We start from the raw sequence: 19,189 nt of genomic DNA on the forward strand, positions 1-19,189 counted from the left end.
AGAACAGTGATACCCTGACTACACCCTGACTACCCTGACTACGAGCGTTGCAAAAATAAATGTAGGAATCTACGTTATTCAATTATTGCACCCACACTGCTCGCGTGCGTCAACGAGCGTCTGCTTTGCCAAGGGCTAAAATAGAAGTCATTCCTATTTCTGACGCAGATCGCACTGCAAGTCTTGCCTCTCCCATCTCCTCATTGGCTTATAGAAGCAGGTACCCACGTGCCATCTCCTCATTGGTTATACCCACGTGGGTGACTAAAATACTAATTTTGTTGCCGGTCGTCGTGGTAATAATATGAAAGTTTAGATGCCAATCACAATATAAGTTTAAAGATGAAAAATCCTGGAATGAGGAGAGATGATTAGAAACGATTCGGTTGACCGTTTGTGTGGATTAATTGTTGGAGTAGAGGACCTTGTGCACTTCAGGTAAAATAACAACTCAATGTTTATGTCCCAGGACAAATTAGCTAGCAACAGCAAGCTAGCTAAATAGGACAAATTAGTTAGCAAGTGCAAGCTAGCTAGCTAAATTGCCATACATGTTTAATGCTTTTCGACCTGTCCCCAAATTAATGTAATTGGTCCAGAGTTTGTTTTGATATTTTACCCTGCGTGTCGTGATCGCGTTTGGTGTGGGGGGACAAAATAAATGTATGCACGATGGCGCGTGCGCGCAGCCGGTTTGGGTTCCGTGTAATACAATCAAGAGCAGTGTGCGGATTTCTTCTTTTTTACATTTTTTTCTCCATTTAATACGTTTCTTCAAAATGAAAGTTGTTGGTCAGGGTCGATTTGGCCTTCTGCATCCAGAGATCTATTTCTAATTCTTGAACATATAGTTGTACAGTATTTAAATCTCCACATATTTTCAAGACAATTTCTGTTCATCAACAACAATTTAAGTTTTAAGCTTCTGTAAAAAGTAGTCAGGTTTCATGGATTTCATGTTCTTTAAAGCCACACACACAATAATCGAAAATGTACACTGAAATCAACATTATTGTTTGATTCTATACATACAGTACAAATGTATTTGCATTTTGCCATACTGTACACTTAGAAAAAAAATTGCTATCTAGAACCTAAAAGAGTTCTTTGGCTGTCCCATAGGAGAACCCTTTGAAGAACCCTTTACACAGATGGTTCTACATGGAACCCAAAATAGTTCTACCTGGAACCAAAAAGGGTTATCCTATGGAGACTTTTTTCTAAGAGTGTAGATCTCAAGTTTAGCACATCACAACCAGTCATTGCTAAGGACTATTCTTTGACAGCACAACTCCTTGACAGCACACTGAATGTTATAGAAGAGAAATAGTCTAAAGTATTAATATATTTACTTAAAAAAATGAAATAATAGATTATGTTCAATGCGTTCAGACAATTCATCAAGACAATCACTGTTTTTAAACTGAAGTACATTTACATTTACATTTAAGTCATTTAGCAGACGCTCTTATCCAGAGCGACTTACAAATTGGTGCATTCACCTTATGATATCCAGTGGAACAACCACTTTACAATAGTGCATCTAACTCTTTTAAGGGGGGGGGGGGGGGGTTAGAAGGATTACTTTCTCCTATCCTAGGTATTCCTTAAAGAGGTGGGGTTTCAGGTGTCTCCGGAAGGTGGTGATTGACTCCGCTGACCTGGCGTCGTGAGGGAGTTTGTTCCACCATTGGGGTGCCAGAGCAGCGAACAGTTTTGACTGGGCTGAGCGGGAACTGTACTTCCTCAGAGGTAGGGAGGCGAGCAGGCCAGAGGTGGATGAACGCAGTGCCCTTGTTTGGGTGTAGGGCCTGATCAGAGCCTGAAGGTACGGAGGTGCCGTAAAGTAAATAATGTAATAATTTTAAAATATATATAACAATGTCAAGTCAGAAAACTCATACAATTACCTGACAACAATACAACTAGAACTCATACACCCAAACAATATACATCGAAATTCTAACTCATATTCAAACAAAGCCTTCACTCGTATCTACTAAGTGAACATTTTGATGAAAAAGTTGTTTTTTTAAGCCCTTATAATTCAACTCACAAAGCTAACCTTTCATGCCTCTCCTGGCATCTATATCTCTGCATCAGCATTCGTATAACAAGGCCTTCACTCATAGTTTGCGTATATGTTGTCATCTTCTTCGTAGTCATTCTCCCTTCCAGCTTTACATGAAGTGAGCTGCTCCAGGTCTAAAGACTCACTGTCTTCATCATAGATGTCTTCAGCAAAATCCCTCTCCGTGAAGATATCTGGATTTTCATAGTCGGACTCATCATCCTCACTTGCGTCTGGCCCTTCACCTTGGATGTTTCCGAACTTGTTCATGGCTCCTGGAGCATTCCTGAGGATGAATACAAAACATTTGAGTTACATGCCTGGGGCCGGATTCACGAAACATTACTTACGGAAAAACTTAAGAAGCTGCTTGAGATTTAATTTTAGAAGTTCATAAGATAGTTCGTAAATGCAATTCCTCAATTCTTAGGAATTCGTAATTTTCTTAGGAACTTCGTAAATATCTTAAGAACTTTGTAAATATCTTCTTATGTGGCAATGACATTAGTGACGTGCTTGAAACCAATAAATAAGCCTATGTGACAGGGATGATAGGATTTGGCCCACTATAATAAAGTGTTGATATTTCAATTTTATTACATTTCTTTTCTTGCTTTATGTCTCGAGGATAAAAATGTTTTAGTTGGCTCGTGAACCCTTTACACGCAAACAAAAAAAAACAATTTTTCACACATTACAGCCATCAGTCTAACGTTAGCTACTGTACATCAAAACCAACAATGGATAACCAAGGAAAGCGCAAAAAAACCTCAGTAAACGAGAGCTTGAAGTGATGGTGGAGGAAATAGCAGCCAGGAAAAGGTTGTTGTTGGGGAGACTTGATAACTGCAGGTTCACTGCAGAAACCAAAAAGAGAGGATGGGCGAGAGTGGCCAAGTCTGTCTCTGCCATCGGGGATATGGCAAGGGACACTGACGCCGTAAAAAACAAGTGTTCTGACAACAAGAAAGCTGCTAAGAAGAAGGGAGCTGAGACACCATTCATGTGGACCAGCTGGAGGAGAAGGTGTCGTCCATCATAGAGATGGTGGTAGAGGGACTGAGCGACCGGTAAGTTAGTTAGCTACGTTAGCTAGCAAACGTGTAAAGACATTATATCCAACATAGCTAACAACGCTAACGTTACCTAAGTTAGCCAAGTTCTCCTTTGAAAATCAACGCGATAGCGCTAGCTTTTTAACACTTCTAGAATATTGTAATATATTGTTCATTACTAGCTAGCTAGATAATGCTTGTTTTTTTGTATTCTTGCTGTATTTAAATATCCGGTAGCCAACTGTTTCTGTGGCGCAAGACAACATTAATGGGTGCCTACGGAGCTGTGAGGGGAACGGCACCTCAGTACCTCCAGGCTCTGATCAGGCCCTACACCCAAACAAGGGCACTGCGTTCATCCACCTCTGGCCTGCTCGCCTCCCTACCACTGAGGAAGTACAGTTCCCGCTCAGCCCAGTCAAAACTGTTCGCTGCTCTGGCCCCCCAATGGTGGAACAAACTCCCTCACGACGCCAGGACAGCGGAGTCAATCACCACCTTCCGGAGACACCTGAAACCCCACCTCTTTAAGGAATACCTAGGATAGGATAAAGTAATCCTTCTCACCCCCCCCCCCCCCCCCCCCCCTTAAAAGATTTAGATGCACTATTGTAAAGTGGCTGTTCCACTGGATGTCATAAGGTGAATGCACCAATTTGTAAGTCGCTCTGGATAAGAGCGTCTGCTAAATGACTTAAATGTAAATGTAAATGTACAAAAGCACCCATTCGTCTCAAGACAAGAAAAAATCCTATAGCATTATTTTCCAGAATCCCATTTCTTCTTAACTTTATTCTGAGCAAGAAACTTAGGGAAAACCTTAAGAACATTTCCAATAACTATATTGAGGAATAGCAACTTTGCTTAACTTTCTCCTTAAGTCTATAGTTAAGGAAAAAATGCCAGTTAAGAAGAAATGTCTTCTTAAGAAGGTTTTGCGAATCCGGCCCCTGGACTTCAAGTCAGGATCTTGGCACAGGTTATCCTTTCATTACTGCAGACATTTGTTTTTATCATTATTTTTGGTGGTACCCTTTTCACATGTATTCCTGCATGGCATCATTTTTTTCATCCTTCATCTTTGCTCTTGCGGACAAAGGTTTCTACATTGACATAGTCCTCTTCATCATTTTCCTCACTCGCTGACACACATCACGACAAGAGAGACACCACAACACTACATTAAGAGAGACCTAAGACAACAACATAGCATGGCAGCAACACATGACAACACAGCATGGTAGCAACACAACATGACAACAACATGGTAGCAACACAACATGGCAGCAGCACAACATGGTTGCAACACAAAACAAGGTACAAACATGATTGTGCACAGACAACAGCACAAAGGGTAAGAAGGTAGAGACAACACATAACTTACTCATTATTTTTTGTGGTAAGCAACTTCCTTTTCACATACATTCCTGCATGGCATCCTTTTTTCATGTCTTCATCTTTGCTCTTGTTGACAAAGGTTTCTACGTTGACAAAGGTTTCTACGTTGACATAGTCCTCTTCATCATTTTCCTCACTCGCTGCAACCACAGTGTTTCCATATGTGCTAATGTTATTGGCAGCTGAGGGATTGATCAGTTTAATTCAAATAAATAATGTCAGTGAATATAAGCAGGAATATATATATCATAAACAGTACAAAACCATAATAAAATTAGGGTTGAAAAATTCCAGTAATCTAAATGTCCAGGTTTTCAAGATATCCTGGTTGGAGGATTCCACATTTCCTGATGAATCCTTCCTGATTTTCAGGAATCTTCCAACTGGGTGTTCTTGAAAACCTGGGTATTTTGCAACCCTAACCTGAATCCTGATTAGAGGAGCTAGATCTTACTTTCTCTCGGGTTTATCATAATAGACTGCTCTCTGCTGCTTATCTTCCTCCAGACTAGACAAGGAATGAGCAGCAGCAGGAGGAGCAGTAGCCCAACTATTACACCAGAGGCAATAATGGGGACTATGGATGCTATGGAGAGAAACACCACAATCAACATCTTTCAAAAGACTACATTTCAGAATTCGTATAGCTATGAAATTCTTCTGCAATGTAAAACATTGGTCTTAAAAAAATATTGAATGAATGATAGGACTGATAATATCTATAGTTTTTTCTACTCACAATCCTTAAATATGGCCTTCATGGTAATGCACTTGAAAACATGAAACTAAAATGTATTTTACCTCGAATGCTGACTGTCAGCAAGTCTGTCTTGTTAGAATGGAATGACTGGGTGGAGACAATAACTTCATAAACACAACTGTAGTTCCCCTGGTCTGTATACTCTGCAACAGGAAAGTGAAAGGAGGCAGAGTGGTTGACTGCTGGCTTAGTTTCAGTCCTGTTGGACCCAGAGAAGTCCAGATAGAAGAGGCCTCCAGGATACTGTGGCTGAATGGAGCAGGTGATGGAGAAGCTGTGGCCCCTGGTCACCTCTGGCCCCTGAAGTCCCCAGAAAATCCCTCCATTTGGAGCACTGAGAGAGATGTTGGGCTGTAACAAGACAACTAACAAAAGACAAGAGCAGGTTGTTAACGTGTGCACTTAACTGCAGCATAACATAACATTTAGTGCCCTCAACTGTAAGTGTGTTCGTAGTCTTGGATCCAAGATGGCGTAGCAGTCAGACGTCTTTGTCTTTGTCTCGTCCCATGTGTATATATCTTTTTCTTTGCGTTCTTTTTAATATTTTTCCTAAACCTCAACTTCAAAATACTCTCCTGCAACCCGCCTCACCCAATGTGGTGTGGATCTTTTTTTTTTTTTTTTTTCCTAAAGTATTTCTATTTACCTCTGAACTGGAATAGCTCAACTGAAGCTAGCTAGCTACCAGCTATCAGTCAGCTAACCACTGCTAGCGGTCATCAGCTAACCTTTAGCTCGGGAAATCTCTCGCCAGTTCGTACAACGCGTTTCAAACCAGAGCATACCGGACCTATTTTTCTCTCCATATCCCCGAATTCCTACCACAAACTCTGAACCTTTTAATCTGGATCATCACAGCTAGCTAACCGCAACCAGGGTTGACTACTCCTGGCTAACGTTTCCATCCCGGAGCTAGCACCAACTAGCCTGGGGCTAGCCCATGCTAGACCCATCTCCCGGCTCACTCCTGGGCTACAATATCCGGACCCCTTCTACTGCCGGTACGGGGCACGGAACCCCGCCGATCCTCTACGACTGGAATACTGACATAATCTGCCCGAGGATTCCAACAGGCCCCTCAGGCGCGACGTCCGCTGAAGGCCCATTCTGCTAACCTGCTAGGCCTGCTAGCTACCTAGAGCTACTTGGAACCCTACTAATTCCACGACTGGTCTATCGACGTCACAGCACGAAGAGGCAAAAACAGACTTACCCCCATCGCGACGTCCCAGAAAGGCTAACTTGCTAGCCCGGGTGTGCAAACTGCTAGCTTGCCTGCCCCGGTCTGCTAACTGCTAGCTTGCCTGCCCCGGTCTGCTAACTGCTAGCCCCTACTAACTGCTTGCTTGCTAACCCGGTCTGCTAACTGCTAGCTTGTTTAGCCCCGGCCTACTAACTGTTAGCGTGTTAGCATCGGTCTGCTAACTGCTAGCTTGCCTGTCCCGTTCTGCTAACTGCTAGCTTGCCTGCCCCGGTCTGCTAACTGCTAGCCCCTACTAACTTCTTGCTTGCTAACCCGGTCTGCTAACTGCTAGCTTGTTTAGCCCTGGCCTACTAACAGTTAGCGTGTCAGCATCGGCCTGCTAACTGTCTGAATCGCCATGTTCCCAGTCAGCCCAACCACTCACTGGACCCATATGTTCACTTGGCTACGCATGCCTCTCTCTAATATCAATATGCCTCATCCATTACTGTCCTGGTTAGTGATTACTGTCTTATTTCACTGTAGAGCCTCTAGCCCTGCTCAATATGCCTTAACCAACCATGTTGTTCCACCTCCTACATATGCGATGACATCACCTGGTGCTTAGCTCTACTCCGACTCCCCAGGTGCTCTCATTTGTTGACTTCTGTAACCGGAAAAGCCTTGGTTTCATGCATGTTAACATTAGAAGCCTACTCCCTGAGTTTGTTTTACTCACTGCTTTAGCACACTCTGCCAACCCGGATGTCTTAGTCGTGTCTGAATCCTGGCTTAGGAAAACCACCAAAAACCTTAATCTCCATCGCTAACTATAACATTTCCCGCCAAGATAGAACTGCCAAAGGGGGCGGTGTTGCAATCTACTGCATAGATAGCCTGCAGAGTTCTGTATTACTATCCAAGTCTGTACCCAAACAATTCGAGCTTCTACTTCTAAAAATTCACCTTTCCAGAAACAAGTCTCTCACTGTTGCCACTTGCTATAGACCACCCTCTGCCCCCAGCTGTGCCCTCGATACCATATGTGAATTGATTGCCCCCTATCTATCTTCTGAGCTTGTGCTACTAGGTGACCTAAACTGGGACATGCTTAACACCCCGGCCATCCTACAATCCAAGCTTGATGCCCTCAATCTCACACAAATTATCAATGAACCTACCAGGTACAACTTCAAATCCGTAAACACGGGCACCCTCATAAATGTCATCCTAACCCACCCTCCAAATACACCTCTGCTGTTTTCAATCAAGATCTCAGCGAGATCTCAGCGATCACTGCCTCATTGCCTGCATCCATAATGGGTCTGCGACCAAAAGACCACCCCTCATCACTGTCAAACGCTCCCTAAAACGCGAGCAGGCCTTTCTAACTGACCTGGCCGGGGTATCCTGGAATGAAATTGACCTCATCCCGTCAGTAGATGATGCCTGGCTATTCTTTAAAAGTGCCTTCATCAACATCTTAAATAAGCATGCCCCATTAAACATTTTTAGAACTAGCAACAGATATAGTCCTTGGTTCACTCCAGACCTGTCTGCCCTTGACCAGCACAAACACATCCTGTGGCGTTCTGCATTAGCATCGAATAGCCCCCGTGATATGCAACTTTTCAGGGAAGTTAGGAACAAATATACACAGGCAGTTAGGAAAGCTAAGGCTAGCTTTTTCAAACAGAAACGTGCATCCTGTAGTACTAACTCCAAAAAGTTCTGGGACACTGTAAAGTCCATGGAGAATAAGAGCACCTCCTCCCAGCTGCCCACTGCGCTGAGGCAAGGAAACACTGTCACCACTGATAAATACACTATAATTGAGAATTTCAATAAGCATTTCTCTATGGCTGGCCATGCTTTCCACCTGGCTACCCCTACCCCGGTCAACTGCCCGGCACCCTCCACAGCAACCCGCCAAAGCCCCCACCATTTCTCCTTTACCCAAATCCAGATAGCTGATGTTCTGAAAGAGCTGCAAAATCTGGACCCCTACAAATCAGCCGGGCTAGACAATCTGGACCCTCTCTTTCTAAAATGATCTGCCGAAATTGTTGTAACCCCTATTACTAGCCTGTTCAACCTCTCTTTCGTATCGTCTGAGATTCCCAAAGATTGGAAAGCTGCCGCGGTCATCCCCCTCTTCAAAGGGGGTGACACTCTAGACCCAAACTGCTACAGACCTACGTATATCTATCCTACCCTGTCTTTCTAAGGTCTTCGAAAGCCAAGTTAACAAACAGATTACCGACCATTTCGAATCCCACCGGAGAAGGTATTCTCCGCTATGCAATCTGGTTTCAGAGCTGGTCATGGGTGCACCTCAGCCACGCTCAAGGTCCTAAACGACATCATAACCACCATCGATAAGAGACATTACTGTGCAGCCGTATTCATCGACCTGGCCAAGGCTTTCGACTCTGTCAATCACCACATTCTTATTGGCAGACTCGACAGCCTTGGTTTCTCAAATGATTGCCTCGCCTGGTTTACCAACTACTTCTCTGATAGAGTTCAGTGTGTCAAATCGGAGGGCCTGTTGTCCGGACCTCTGGCAGTCTCTATGGGATGCCACAGGGTTCAATCCTTGGGCCAACTCTCTTCTCTGTAAACATCAATGATGTTGCTCTTGCTGCTGGTGATTCTCTGGTACACCTCTACGCAGACGACACCATTCTGTATACTTCTGGCACCTCTTTGGACACTGTGTTAACTAACCTCCAGTTGAGCTTCAATGCCATACAACTCTCCTTCCCTGGCCTCCAACTGCTCTTAAACGCAGTGAAAACTAAATGCATGCTATTCAACTGATCACTGCCCGCATCTGCTCGCCCGTCCAGCATCACTACTCTGGACGGCTCTGACTTAGAATACGTGGACAACTACAAATACCTAGGTGTCTGGTTAGACTGTAAACTCTCCTTACAGACTCACATTAAGCATCTCCAATCCAAAATGACATCTAGAATTGGCTTCCTATATCGTAACAAAGCATCCTTCACTCATGCTGCCAAACATACCCTCGTTAAACTGACCATCCTACCGATCCTCGACTTCGGTGATGTCATCTATAAAATAGCCTCCAACACTCTACTCAACAAACTGGATGCAGTCTATCACAGTGCCATCCGTTTTGTCACCAAAGCCCCATACACTACCCACCATTGCGACCTGTATGCTCTCGTTGGTTGGCCCTCGCTTCATACTCATCGCCAAACCCACTGGCTACAGGTTATCTACAAGTCTCTGCTAGGTAAAGCCCCGCCTTATCTCAGCTCACTGGTCACCATAGCAGCACCCACTCGTAGCACGCGCTCCAGCAGGTATATCTCACTGGTCACCCCCAAAGCCAATTCCTCCTTTGGTCGTCTTTCCTTCCAGTTATCTGCGGCAATGACTGGAACGAACTGCAAAAATCTCTGAAGCTGGAGACTCATATCTCCCTCACTAGCTTTAAGCACCAGCTGTCAGAGCAGCTCACATATCACTGCACCTGTACATAGCCCATCTGTAAACAGACCATCTATCTATCTACCTACCTCATCCCCATACAGTATTTATTTATTTATCTTGCTCCTTTGCACCCCAGTATCTCTACTTGCACATTAATATTCTGCACATCTACCATTCCAGTGTTTAATTGCTATATTGTATTTACTTCGCCACCATGGCCTATTTTATTGCCTTAACTTAACTTACCTCATTTGCACTCACTGTATATAGACTTTTTGTTTTCTTTTGTTCTACTGTATTATTGACTATATTTTGTTTATTCCATGTGTAACTCTGTGTTGTTGTATGTGTCGAATTGCTATGCTTTATCTTGGCCAGGTCGCAGTTGCAAATGAGAACTTGTTCTCAACTAGCCTACCTGGTTAAATAAAGGTGAAATAAAAAATTAAAAGAAATAAAATAACTCACCAATAGTGATGTCCATGGAGTTGCTGGAAGAAGAGCTGATCATTTTCTGACCATTCTGGGTTATCTGTTGTAGACAACTGTACCTTCCCTGGTGTGCAGATTGCAGACTGGACAATGTGAAAGTGTTACTGGTCTGAGTGGTTCCAACTGCTTGGGTCATTATTGAAGATCCTCCCATAAGTAAGTCAAAGTTTGCAGTGATGGCAATTCGTTGAGGGACAGTGCAGGTGAACTGTACCATTTCACCAGGTGAAAAAGCTGAATGGGAAGGCGTTTTAGAGAGGGTAGGTGTCTTCAGGGTTAAACCTGTACAAAAGTTCTGTGTATTAGTTACAAGACACAGATACATGTAGGACTCCATTTCACGTTCTGCCCTGTTCACTGCACATAACTGAACATACATACATTCAAATCACAAGCAGCAGTATTCTAAATGAATGGTGTCGGAAGTGTTGTTTAACATCTTTTTATCTCTCTTTACTGTTTCTGCACTCATGTCACAACATGATAAAACCACTAATTACCTGAGAGGCAGAAAACACCAGCATCTTCACCATGATCACAGTTTTCATCTTCAAAACTTTTGTGTGAGCACTCTGAGAGGTAGCTTTCATTTCCAGAGCAGTTCACATTATCCAGCCAGGTTGGTTCACTACCCTGACCAAAATAGGCAACGAGAGGGGCACCTACAGCACTCCCACAACCCAGCTGTCCACACACCACCGCAGCATCATTCATATCCCAGTCGTCATCACACACTGTTCCCCACTGGCCACTGTAATAGATCTCCACTCTCCCAGAGCAGCGACCATTACCATTGACCAGCCTGATCTGGGCAGCTTGGAGGCGGGAAAAGATAAAAAGTCAAGGTCATTTACAAGGCATGGAACTGGGTGGTTTTTAGATGATGAAATTAACCTCAGGACATTATGCATTTCATGATATCAACTATGAACAGATGTGTCATGAAAGAGTTTGGAATGGCAAGACTATGTGACACCCTTACCTGGGCAGACAACACCAACATCCTCACTATGTTGACAGTCATGTTTTCCAAATCCTCTGTGCGGGCACGCTGTGAGATGACGTTCACTACCAGTGCATGCAACGTCATCCAGCCAGATATTTCCACTGCCTGGACCATATTGGCCACTACTTTGGACTTTGTTTGTACCCTTACAGTCCAGCTCTCTACACACCACCTCAGCATCTGTAATATCCCAGGAATCATCACAAACTGTTCCCCACTGGCCACTGTAATAGATCTCAACTCTTCCTGAGCAGCGATCTTTACCATTGACCAGCCTGATCTGGGAAGTGACTGTCAGGTAAAAATACATGGGAAGTCATTCATCAAAATTCACAGTTTTGCTTAATTGGCCATCTTTTTTTATAAACGTATTTAACAACTCAGGGAATGTATCTGATTTGTGCATCATACTACAACTTTTTTTTATAAAGAATATGCTGTAGACTTTTTGTTCATTCAATGGGAAAAAAGTAATTGCCACAACTATCTCAAGATGATTCACTTACCAGCAGGTAACACATTTAGTGGATAAACTAATAGAGAAAAACAAATGGATGAAATTAGTGGTAGGCAGTCTCAAAATATATGCATGCAGTAAATGTACAGCTGAAACCACTTGATACTGTCAGCAAAATCAAACTGAAGACGAGCCCACAGGCAGTCTTCTGTGGTTCATTGCATGAACTGTCACAAACACTCAAGAAGCATGCTGTGTGAGAGATTTTTATTTTTAAATTTTTTATTTCACCTTGATTTAACCAGGTAGGCCAGTTGAGAACAAGTTCTCATTTACAACTGCGACCTGGCCAAGATAAAGCAAAGCAGTGCGACAAAAACAACAACACAGAGTTACACATAAACAAACGTACAGTCAATAACACAAAAGAAAAGAAAAATAGAAAAATTGATGTACAGTGTGTGCAAATGTAGAAGAGTAGGGAGGTAAGCAATAAATAGGCCCTAGAAGCGAAAATAATTACAATTTAGCATTAATACTCGAGTGATAGATGTGCAGATGATGATGTGCAAGTAGAGATACTGGGGTGCAAAAGAACAAGAGGGTAAGAAATAATATGGGGACGAGGTAGTCGGGTGTGTTATTTACAGATTGGCTGTGTACAGGTACAGTGATCGGTAAGCTGCTCAGACAGCTGATGCTTAAAGTTAGAGAGGGAGATATAAGACTCCAGCTTCAGAGATTTCTGCAGTAGATTGCAACTCCGCCCCCTTTGGCAGTTCTATCTTGTAGGGAAATGTTATAGTTAGGGATGGAAATTTCAGGATTTTTGGTGACCTTCCTAAGCCAGGATTCAGGTTGTTCAGACCTCAGTCAGAGGTGTGACTTCCTGTTAGGGAATAGGTTAGGTAGTTTAGACTGCACATTACAGCTCACTACCACTTCCACACTCCATTCCCCCAGGTGCTGATCCTGGTTGATAAGCACATCCCATTAAGGTAATTCTCAGCTTGCAAGCTGTGAGGTGGCTGGTTTTGTTTGGTGGCCATGAGCAATGTTCCCTTGTAAGACGTGGGTACTTAGCTCCCCCAGGACTGCTGCGCAGAAGAAATATCAACCTGAGCAGAGACACACGAGATGGAACTTCACAAAACTTTACTCGAGTTCCAACCCCGTTAGTTAACACTATCAACGTTTCTCTTCACTGTGGGAATTGTGATCGAATCAACATAATATTAGCCTCTTTCAGTGCAACATACCGAAACAAAACAAACTATGCAAGACTCCATTGACAGGCACGAGCGGTCATGAGTAGATGCTATTGTGTTGAGATCAAAGCGAAGAACCGCATGTAGCTGCGTGTGCACATTTGTTCATAGGCCTATTCTTTGCTAATTAGTGAGTTATTAGCTCAGTAGTAGCTCATTTCTGGTCAGCAGTGGGGGAGTGATTCTAACTATCTTTGAAACGGGAGTCAGATAAAAAGATTTTTAACGTCTTAAAGGGGCAGTGTTGTATTTTGAGACAGGCTTGAATAAGCAATGTAGTCAATAGGCAGAGGGTAGCATACATTTTTGTCTGATTTGCTGTCATAATGGTATGGGAATAACAATGCATTTTATCTTGCATCGAACATCAAACAAGACAATACAACAACATTTTCACTCACATCCTTGTCTGAAGGATAAATGGATAAAAAGCTTGTTTTTAAAAGTCTCATGGAATATAGGCCTACATTGAACACTACACATTGGCTGCTGCTGTAGGCTGTATCATAGAACAGCTACGTATTTCAATAGTTATTTCCATGTTAAAATGTTATGGGATGCATTTTCTCCATTGTTTTTGATGGTACATTATGCCTCTTTGGTAGGCATATACTATGAACAAATGGCCGCTTAACTTCAAGCGGGTACAGCCTCAGTGTTCACAACATTTTCACAACGTTCAAGTTTGCGCTCAGACTTAAAATGTGTGTAGTGACAAAATACATTTGAGGGAACATTGGCCATGAGAATTTTCATTTGTTTTTGAGTCTTTAGTTTGTACATATTTAGATTTCGTCACCATCTGAACCAACAATAATCTGCTTGGACTGGCCGAATAAGAGGTCAGCTTGCAAGTTGTGAGGTGGCTGGTTTTGTGTGGTGGCCATGAGCAATGTTTCCTTTTAAAATGTGCGCATGCACGGGCACGCAGCTCCCCCAGGAATGAATAAAAGGTCAAGAGAGACAGAGCTGGCCCTGGACGAAGGTAAGGTTGCTGTCTCTCTGGGCACATGTGCATTCAACACCTAGGCCAGGGGAAGGCCTAGAGAACCGCAGGGTACACATGATTTGGAGTTAACTGGCCTGGAAGACCAGGTTTGTTGAATTTAGTCAATAACTGAACTGATCAATTAGCTCAGTTGGTCAGTTCAGTGATTGACTAAATGTTACCGACCGACTCAAATCGGTCTAATGTAGCAAAATTTGAAATAGTGTTTTTTACATTAGATATAAGTAGAGACTCAGAGCTACAAAAGTATATATCATACACTACAGTTGAGGAACAATAGGAAAGTAATTCTGCTCTGAAAGTTGATAAACTTTTAAACTCACCTTTGAGAAAATGGCCTTTGAATATTTTGGTACTACTACTGGAGAGCCCTTTGTCTACACCCATTCAGCATCGTTCACACCCTCTGAAGTTTTAGCCCCACCCATCTCTTTAAGGATGGATCCGAGTGTTCTGTACTAACAGCAGCAGTCAAGCACCCAAGCTAACTTGATAGCTACTTCCTGCTCACTGAACATTACTCGCCCTAGGAGAGCTGGTTAGGCTGTTATGTTATCCAGAGTGTTGGTGACTGCAACTGTGCTGTCAGATTGTCCGTTCATAAATTCAGAGCGTTTTGCTCTCGGAGTGTTCAGAGCGCAGACTAGACGCTCTGGCAGATGAGTAGGGTTGATCCGAACGTTCTGACCTCACAACAACTGGCTAACATTGGCTAGCTTGCTAGCTACAAATGAGAGAACACCCCACTCTGACCAATTTACTCACCCTAGCAGAGCTGGTTAGGCTGTTTTCATGTTATCCATAGTGTTGGAGACTGTAACTGTGCTGCTGGCAACAATTTAATTACGCATTTTTGCCGATGTTTACTGTCACCGGCCATATGTAACGTGTAAGTTATTCTGCGCTCTGGCACACTCAGACGAGAGCGCTCTGAAATCGGAGTAGATGGCCAGACTGAATTTAGAACACACCCGGAATGGTTACTTTTATAGACATGTTTTGTTAAGACATGTAGCTAGATAGCTAGGTAAACAATGAACCATAATCCCAACTCATGATGTTACTACCCTGCATGAATCTGCAGGTAGCTAACCAACTAGGTTCAATGATAGCTAGCTAACATTAGGCTATAGCTAGCCAAGCAAATGGCTCTGAGATGTGAATAACAAGATCATACATGTAACGTTAGCTAGCGAGCCAGCCAGCTAACATTAGCTAGCTAACAGTACACTTTAACTTGAAATTAAACCACTTTCTGTCAAAATTAGAAATGTGTAATATCTGAAAATGTAGCTAGCCAGCCTATTTTACCCGTATACATCATTCATGGATGGACGCGTCTCCTGTTGGATGCTAAGGTTGCCCTTAGATTTGAAGATGTAATCCAGAGACCGATGTTTTCTCCATCTCCTTAGCTATCATACTCGAATTCCACTGATATCAAAACTCGGTCCTCCAGAGTGAAAAGCAACACTTATGCAGTTTTACTAATGATATGTTTAAAAAAGCAGCGTTAGACAGGATTACCTAGACATAATGACTAGCTCAAATACGGAGTGCTATACGGCAGACCAATCCAAACTCATCTCTTGGCATGTCCAGCCCAGTCATTATCACAGCCAATCGTGGCTAGCGGGATGGTTGCTGCATTTTTCTGTAGCTAAACCAACTAGGCTCGTAATTTAACAATTTTATTCAGATTTAGAGATGGCATACAAGTTTGTTATTAAGGCACATTAAAGTTCACATGTTCGAGAAAAGATTTCGGTCAAACGTCTATCCTGTGAATTAGTGAACCGCGACATATGCCTAGTTTACTGAAACGGGTCACAAGTTCAACACGCCTGGTCTTTCAGGTCAATTAAAGCAAAATCCTGCATACCCTGCGGCTCTCCAGGAACGGGGTTGCCCGCCTCTGACCTACAGTTGAAGTCGGAAGTTTACATACACTTAGGTTGGAGTCATTAAAACTTGTTTTTCAAACACTCCACAAATTTCTTGTTAACAAACTATAGTTTTGGCAAGTCGGTTAGGACATCTACTTTGTGCATGACACAATTTTTCCAACAATTGTATACAGACAGATGTATCACATTTCCAGTGGGTCAGAAGTGTACATACACTAAGTTGACTGTGCCTTTAAAAAGCTTGGAAAATTCCAGAAAATTATGTCATGGCTTTAGAAGCTTCTGATAGGCTAATTGACATAATTTGAGTCAATTGGCGGTGTACCTGTGGATGTATTTCAAGGCCTACCTTCAAACTCAGTTCCTCTTTGCTTGACATCATAGGAAAATCAAAAGAAATCAGCCAAGACCTTCACAAGTCTGGTTCATCCTTGGGAGCAATTTCCAAACGCCTGAAGGTACCACATTCATCTGTACAAACAATAGTACGCAAGTATAAACACCATGGGACCACGCAGCCGTCATACTGCTCAGGAAGGATGAACGTACTAGAGATGAACGTACTTTGGTGCGAAATGTGCAAATCAATCCCAGAACAACAGCAAAGGACCGTGTGAAGATGCTGGAGGAAACAGGTACAAAAGTATCTATATCCACAGTAAAACGAGTCCTATATCGACATCAGCAAGGAAGAAGCCACTGCTCCAAAACTGCCATAAAAAAAGACTATGGTTTGCAACTGCACATGGGGACAAAGATTGTACATTTTGGAGGAATGTCCTCTGGTCTGGTGAAACAAAAATAGAACTGTTTGGCCATAATGTCCATCGTTATGTTTGGGGGAAAAGGGGGGAGGCTTGCAAGCCGAAGAACACCATCCCAACCATGAAGCACAGGGGTGGCAGCATCATGTTGTGGGGGTGCTTTGCTGCAGAAGGGACTGGTGCACTTCACAAAATAGATGGCATCATGAGGTAGGAAAATTATGTGGATATATTGAAGCAACATCTCAAGACATCAGTCAGGAAGTTAAAGCTTGGTCGCAAATGGCTCTTCCAAATGGACAATGACCCCAAGCATACTTCCAAAGTTGTGGCAAAATGGCTTAAGGACAACAAAGTCAAGGTATTGGAGTGGCCATCATAAAGCCCCGACCTCAATCCCATAGAACATTTGTGGGCAGAACTGAAAAAGCGTGTGTGAGCAAGGAGGCCTACAAACCTGACTCAGTTACACCAGCTCTGTCAGGAGGAATGGGCCAAAATTCACCCAACTTATTGTGGGAAGCTTGTGGAAGGCTACCCAAAACGTTTGACCCAAGTTAAACAATTTAAAGGCAACGCTACCAAATACTAATTGAGTGTATGTAAACTTCTGACCCACTGGGAATGTGATGAAAGAACTAAAAGCTGAAATAAATCATTCTCTCTACTATTATTCTGACATCTCACCTTCTTAAAATAAAGTGGTGATCCTAACTGACGTAAGACAGGGAATTTTTACTAGAATTAAATGTCAGGAATAGTGAAAAACTGAGTTTAAATGTATTTGGCTAAGGTGTATGTAAACTTCCGACTTCAACTGTAGGGTTCATAAGCTGATTTCTCACATAAATGCACACATTCATTCAGGTTACAGAACCAAGTCCCTTAGACAAAGGGATCCGTTGGCTAGTTAACACCTCCCTACTTCTATTACAGCTTCAGACTCAAGAAACAAGAATATCTCACAAACCCAATGTTCCTCTTTCAAGTTAACCCTGTCAACCACTCCCCCGAGAAGAACATGTTAAAACTTTTTTTTTAAACTCTGCTTCTAAAAAGGGGAAGCATGATGGATTGTGAGAATGTCTATTTAGCATAAGCTAAATTCAATTGAACCTAAAGCATGTACTATGCTATGATGATGATCTATTAACTGCTTATAAGTGGCTCATTTATCCATTTAGTTTGTTTGTTAGATTTTGAACCCTAGAATAAAGTGATGGCCACAATGTGCGTGTTTAGGTTACTGTAAACTTGGTATCATTTGATTGGTTGAGAAGGTTACACCTAAACATGTTATAAATGTAATTAAATGCCTTTGTTCTCTCTCTTATGCTGTATCCAGTCCATGGAGGAAGGTTGTATGATCAATTCTCATTCCCAAGGCTTCTAGGCCTCTGGCCTATTAGGCACCTCTGTTTGTATATACAATCAATATTACATTAATTGCCTGTATCAATTATCTGGCAGATGTCAATCTTTCCTTATTGGTCAATGATATGATTGAGAAAATCCACCCCTTTACTAAACATTGATAGGTCATTTGACTATTTGCTGGCGATTTATGATAGTCTGGACAGATTACTCTATTAATTCAGAGATCCAAATCTTTACTTGAGATTCAAGCAAATCTCCCATTGACATTGATTTAGATTGACAAGAACATTTGAAACACATTTCTCAACTGAATGTAGGATTTATCCCCGAGTACTTTTATCCAATAAGCAGCCGTTAAAAACATGAATTTCAAGCAAAGCAGTGTTCTCCATTTGCTGACAGATATGAAATTAAATTGCACGTTTTGGAAGTTAAACTCACCCATTGTCAGATAGAGGAGACTTTTCAATATGTTGATCTTCATTTCAGAAATTAAGAGAGGTATTTTCTCTTGTAGAACTGAACAAGCTTTCTTGTAAAATGTGTGGTGACCAGTCTCTGTCGGGGACTGTCTGGTGAATTTTTTGTGCCCAGCTCAGCTCCTCTGTTACTTCCTAATTTGTGCTGTTGTATCTAGGGTAAACAGTTTTGTTGCAAGTAAAGCCCATGTACCCTGTTTGATTGATAGACAAACCAAGGAGAATCAAAAGTGAGAGCTTGATGGTCTTGACCTAAGGAAGTAGATTAGGAAGGCAAAGGCCCAAAATAGCGAGTCGAGAGTCACACCTTTTACTTCCCAGTGCTCATATTATTTTTATGGTTGGACCTCGTCTCACTTGGCCTTCTACTCCCCTTCAAAGAAGAAGTGGAGACATAAAAGTTAATCTCCAAAACATGCAATGAGGATCCAGTTCAGTTGAATGCAATCACCCAACAGTTAAACACATAATGCTAGTTCCTCAACAGCACTGGAA

General features: G+C 42.5%; 1 protein-coding gene across 4 annotated transcripts; it reads right to left on the reverse strand.

Annotated features, from left to right (window-relative positions):
- Window positions 1-757: 757 nt before the first annotated feature.
- LOC139580292 (uncharacterized) lies at window positions 758-18,822 on the reverse strand. Of its 4 annotated transcripts, XR_011676018.1 has the most exons (10): window positions 18,657-18,822; window positions 11,940-11,966; window positions 11,410-11,724; window positions 10,928-11,242; window positions 10,404-10,709; window positions 5,326-5,649; window positions 4,979-5,110; window positions 4,511-4,706; window positions 2,066-2,357; window positions 758-1,822 (listed from the first exon to the last, which is right to left on the reverse strand). XR_011676018.1 is itself a non-coding variant. In XM_071408854.1 (9 exons), exons 1-9 carry the CDS (start codon window positions 18,697-18,699, stop codon window positions 2,123-2,125), a joined length of 1,782 nt encoding a protein of 593 aa, XP_071264955.1. In that variant the 5' UTR covers window positions 18,700-18,822; the 3' UTR covers window positions 758-2,122. The 4 variants fall into 4 exon arrangements, 3 of the variants coding, with proteins under 3 accessions (XP_071264955.1, XP_071264946.1, XP_071264939.1); XM_071408854.1 differs by having other exon boundaries at window positions 758-2,357; window positions 11,410-11,613; XM_071408845.1 differs by having other exon boundaries at window positions 758-2,357; window positions 4,511-4,664.
- Window positions 18,823-19,189: the final 367 nt, after the last annotated feature.

This window comes from Salvelinus alpinus, chromosome 1, assembly GCF_045679555.1.
Source record: "Salvelinus alpinus chromosome 1, SLU_Salpinus.1, whole genome shotgun sequence".
Classification (NCBI taxonomy): domain Eukaryota; kingdom Metazoa; phylum Chordata; class Actinopteri; order Salmoniformes; family Salmonidae; genus Salvelinus; species Salvelinus alpinus.

Coding starts and splice junctions, on each gene's coding strand:
- LOC139580292 (XM_071408838.1), bottom strand. CDS start 18,699: ATGAAGATCAACATATTGAAAAGTCTCCTCTATCTGACAATGG. Junction 5,650..10,403: donor CTCCATGGACATCACTATTG/GTGAGTTATTTT, acceptor GTCTTTTGTTAG/TTGTCTTGTTACAGCCCAAC. Junction 2,358..4,510: donor CTTACCACAAAAAATAATGA/GTAAGTTATGTG, acceptor ATTCATCCTCAG/GAATGCTCCAGGAGCCATGA.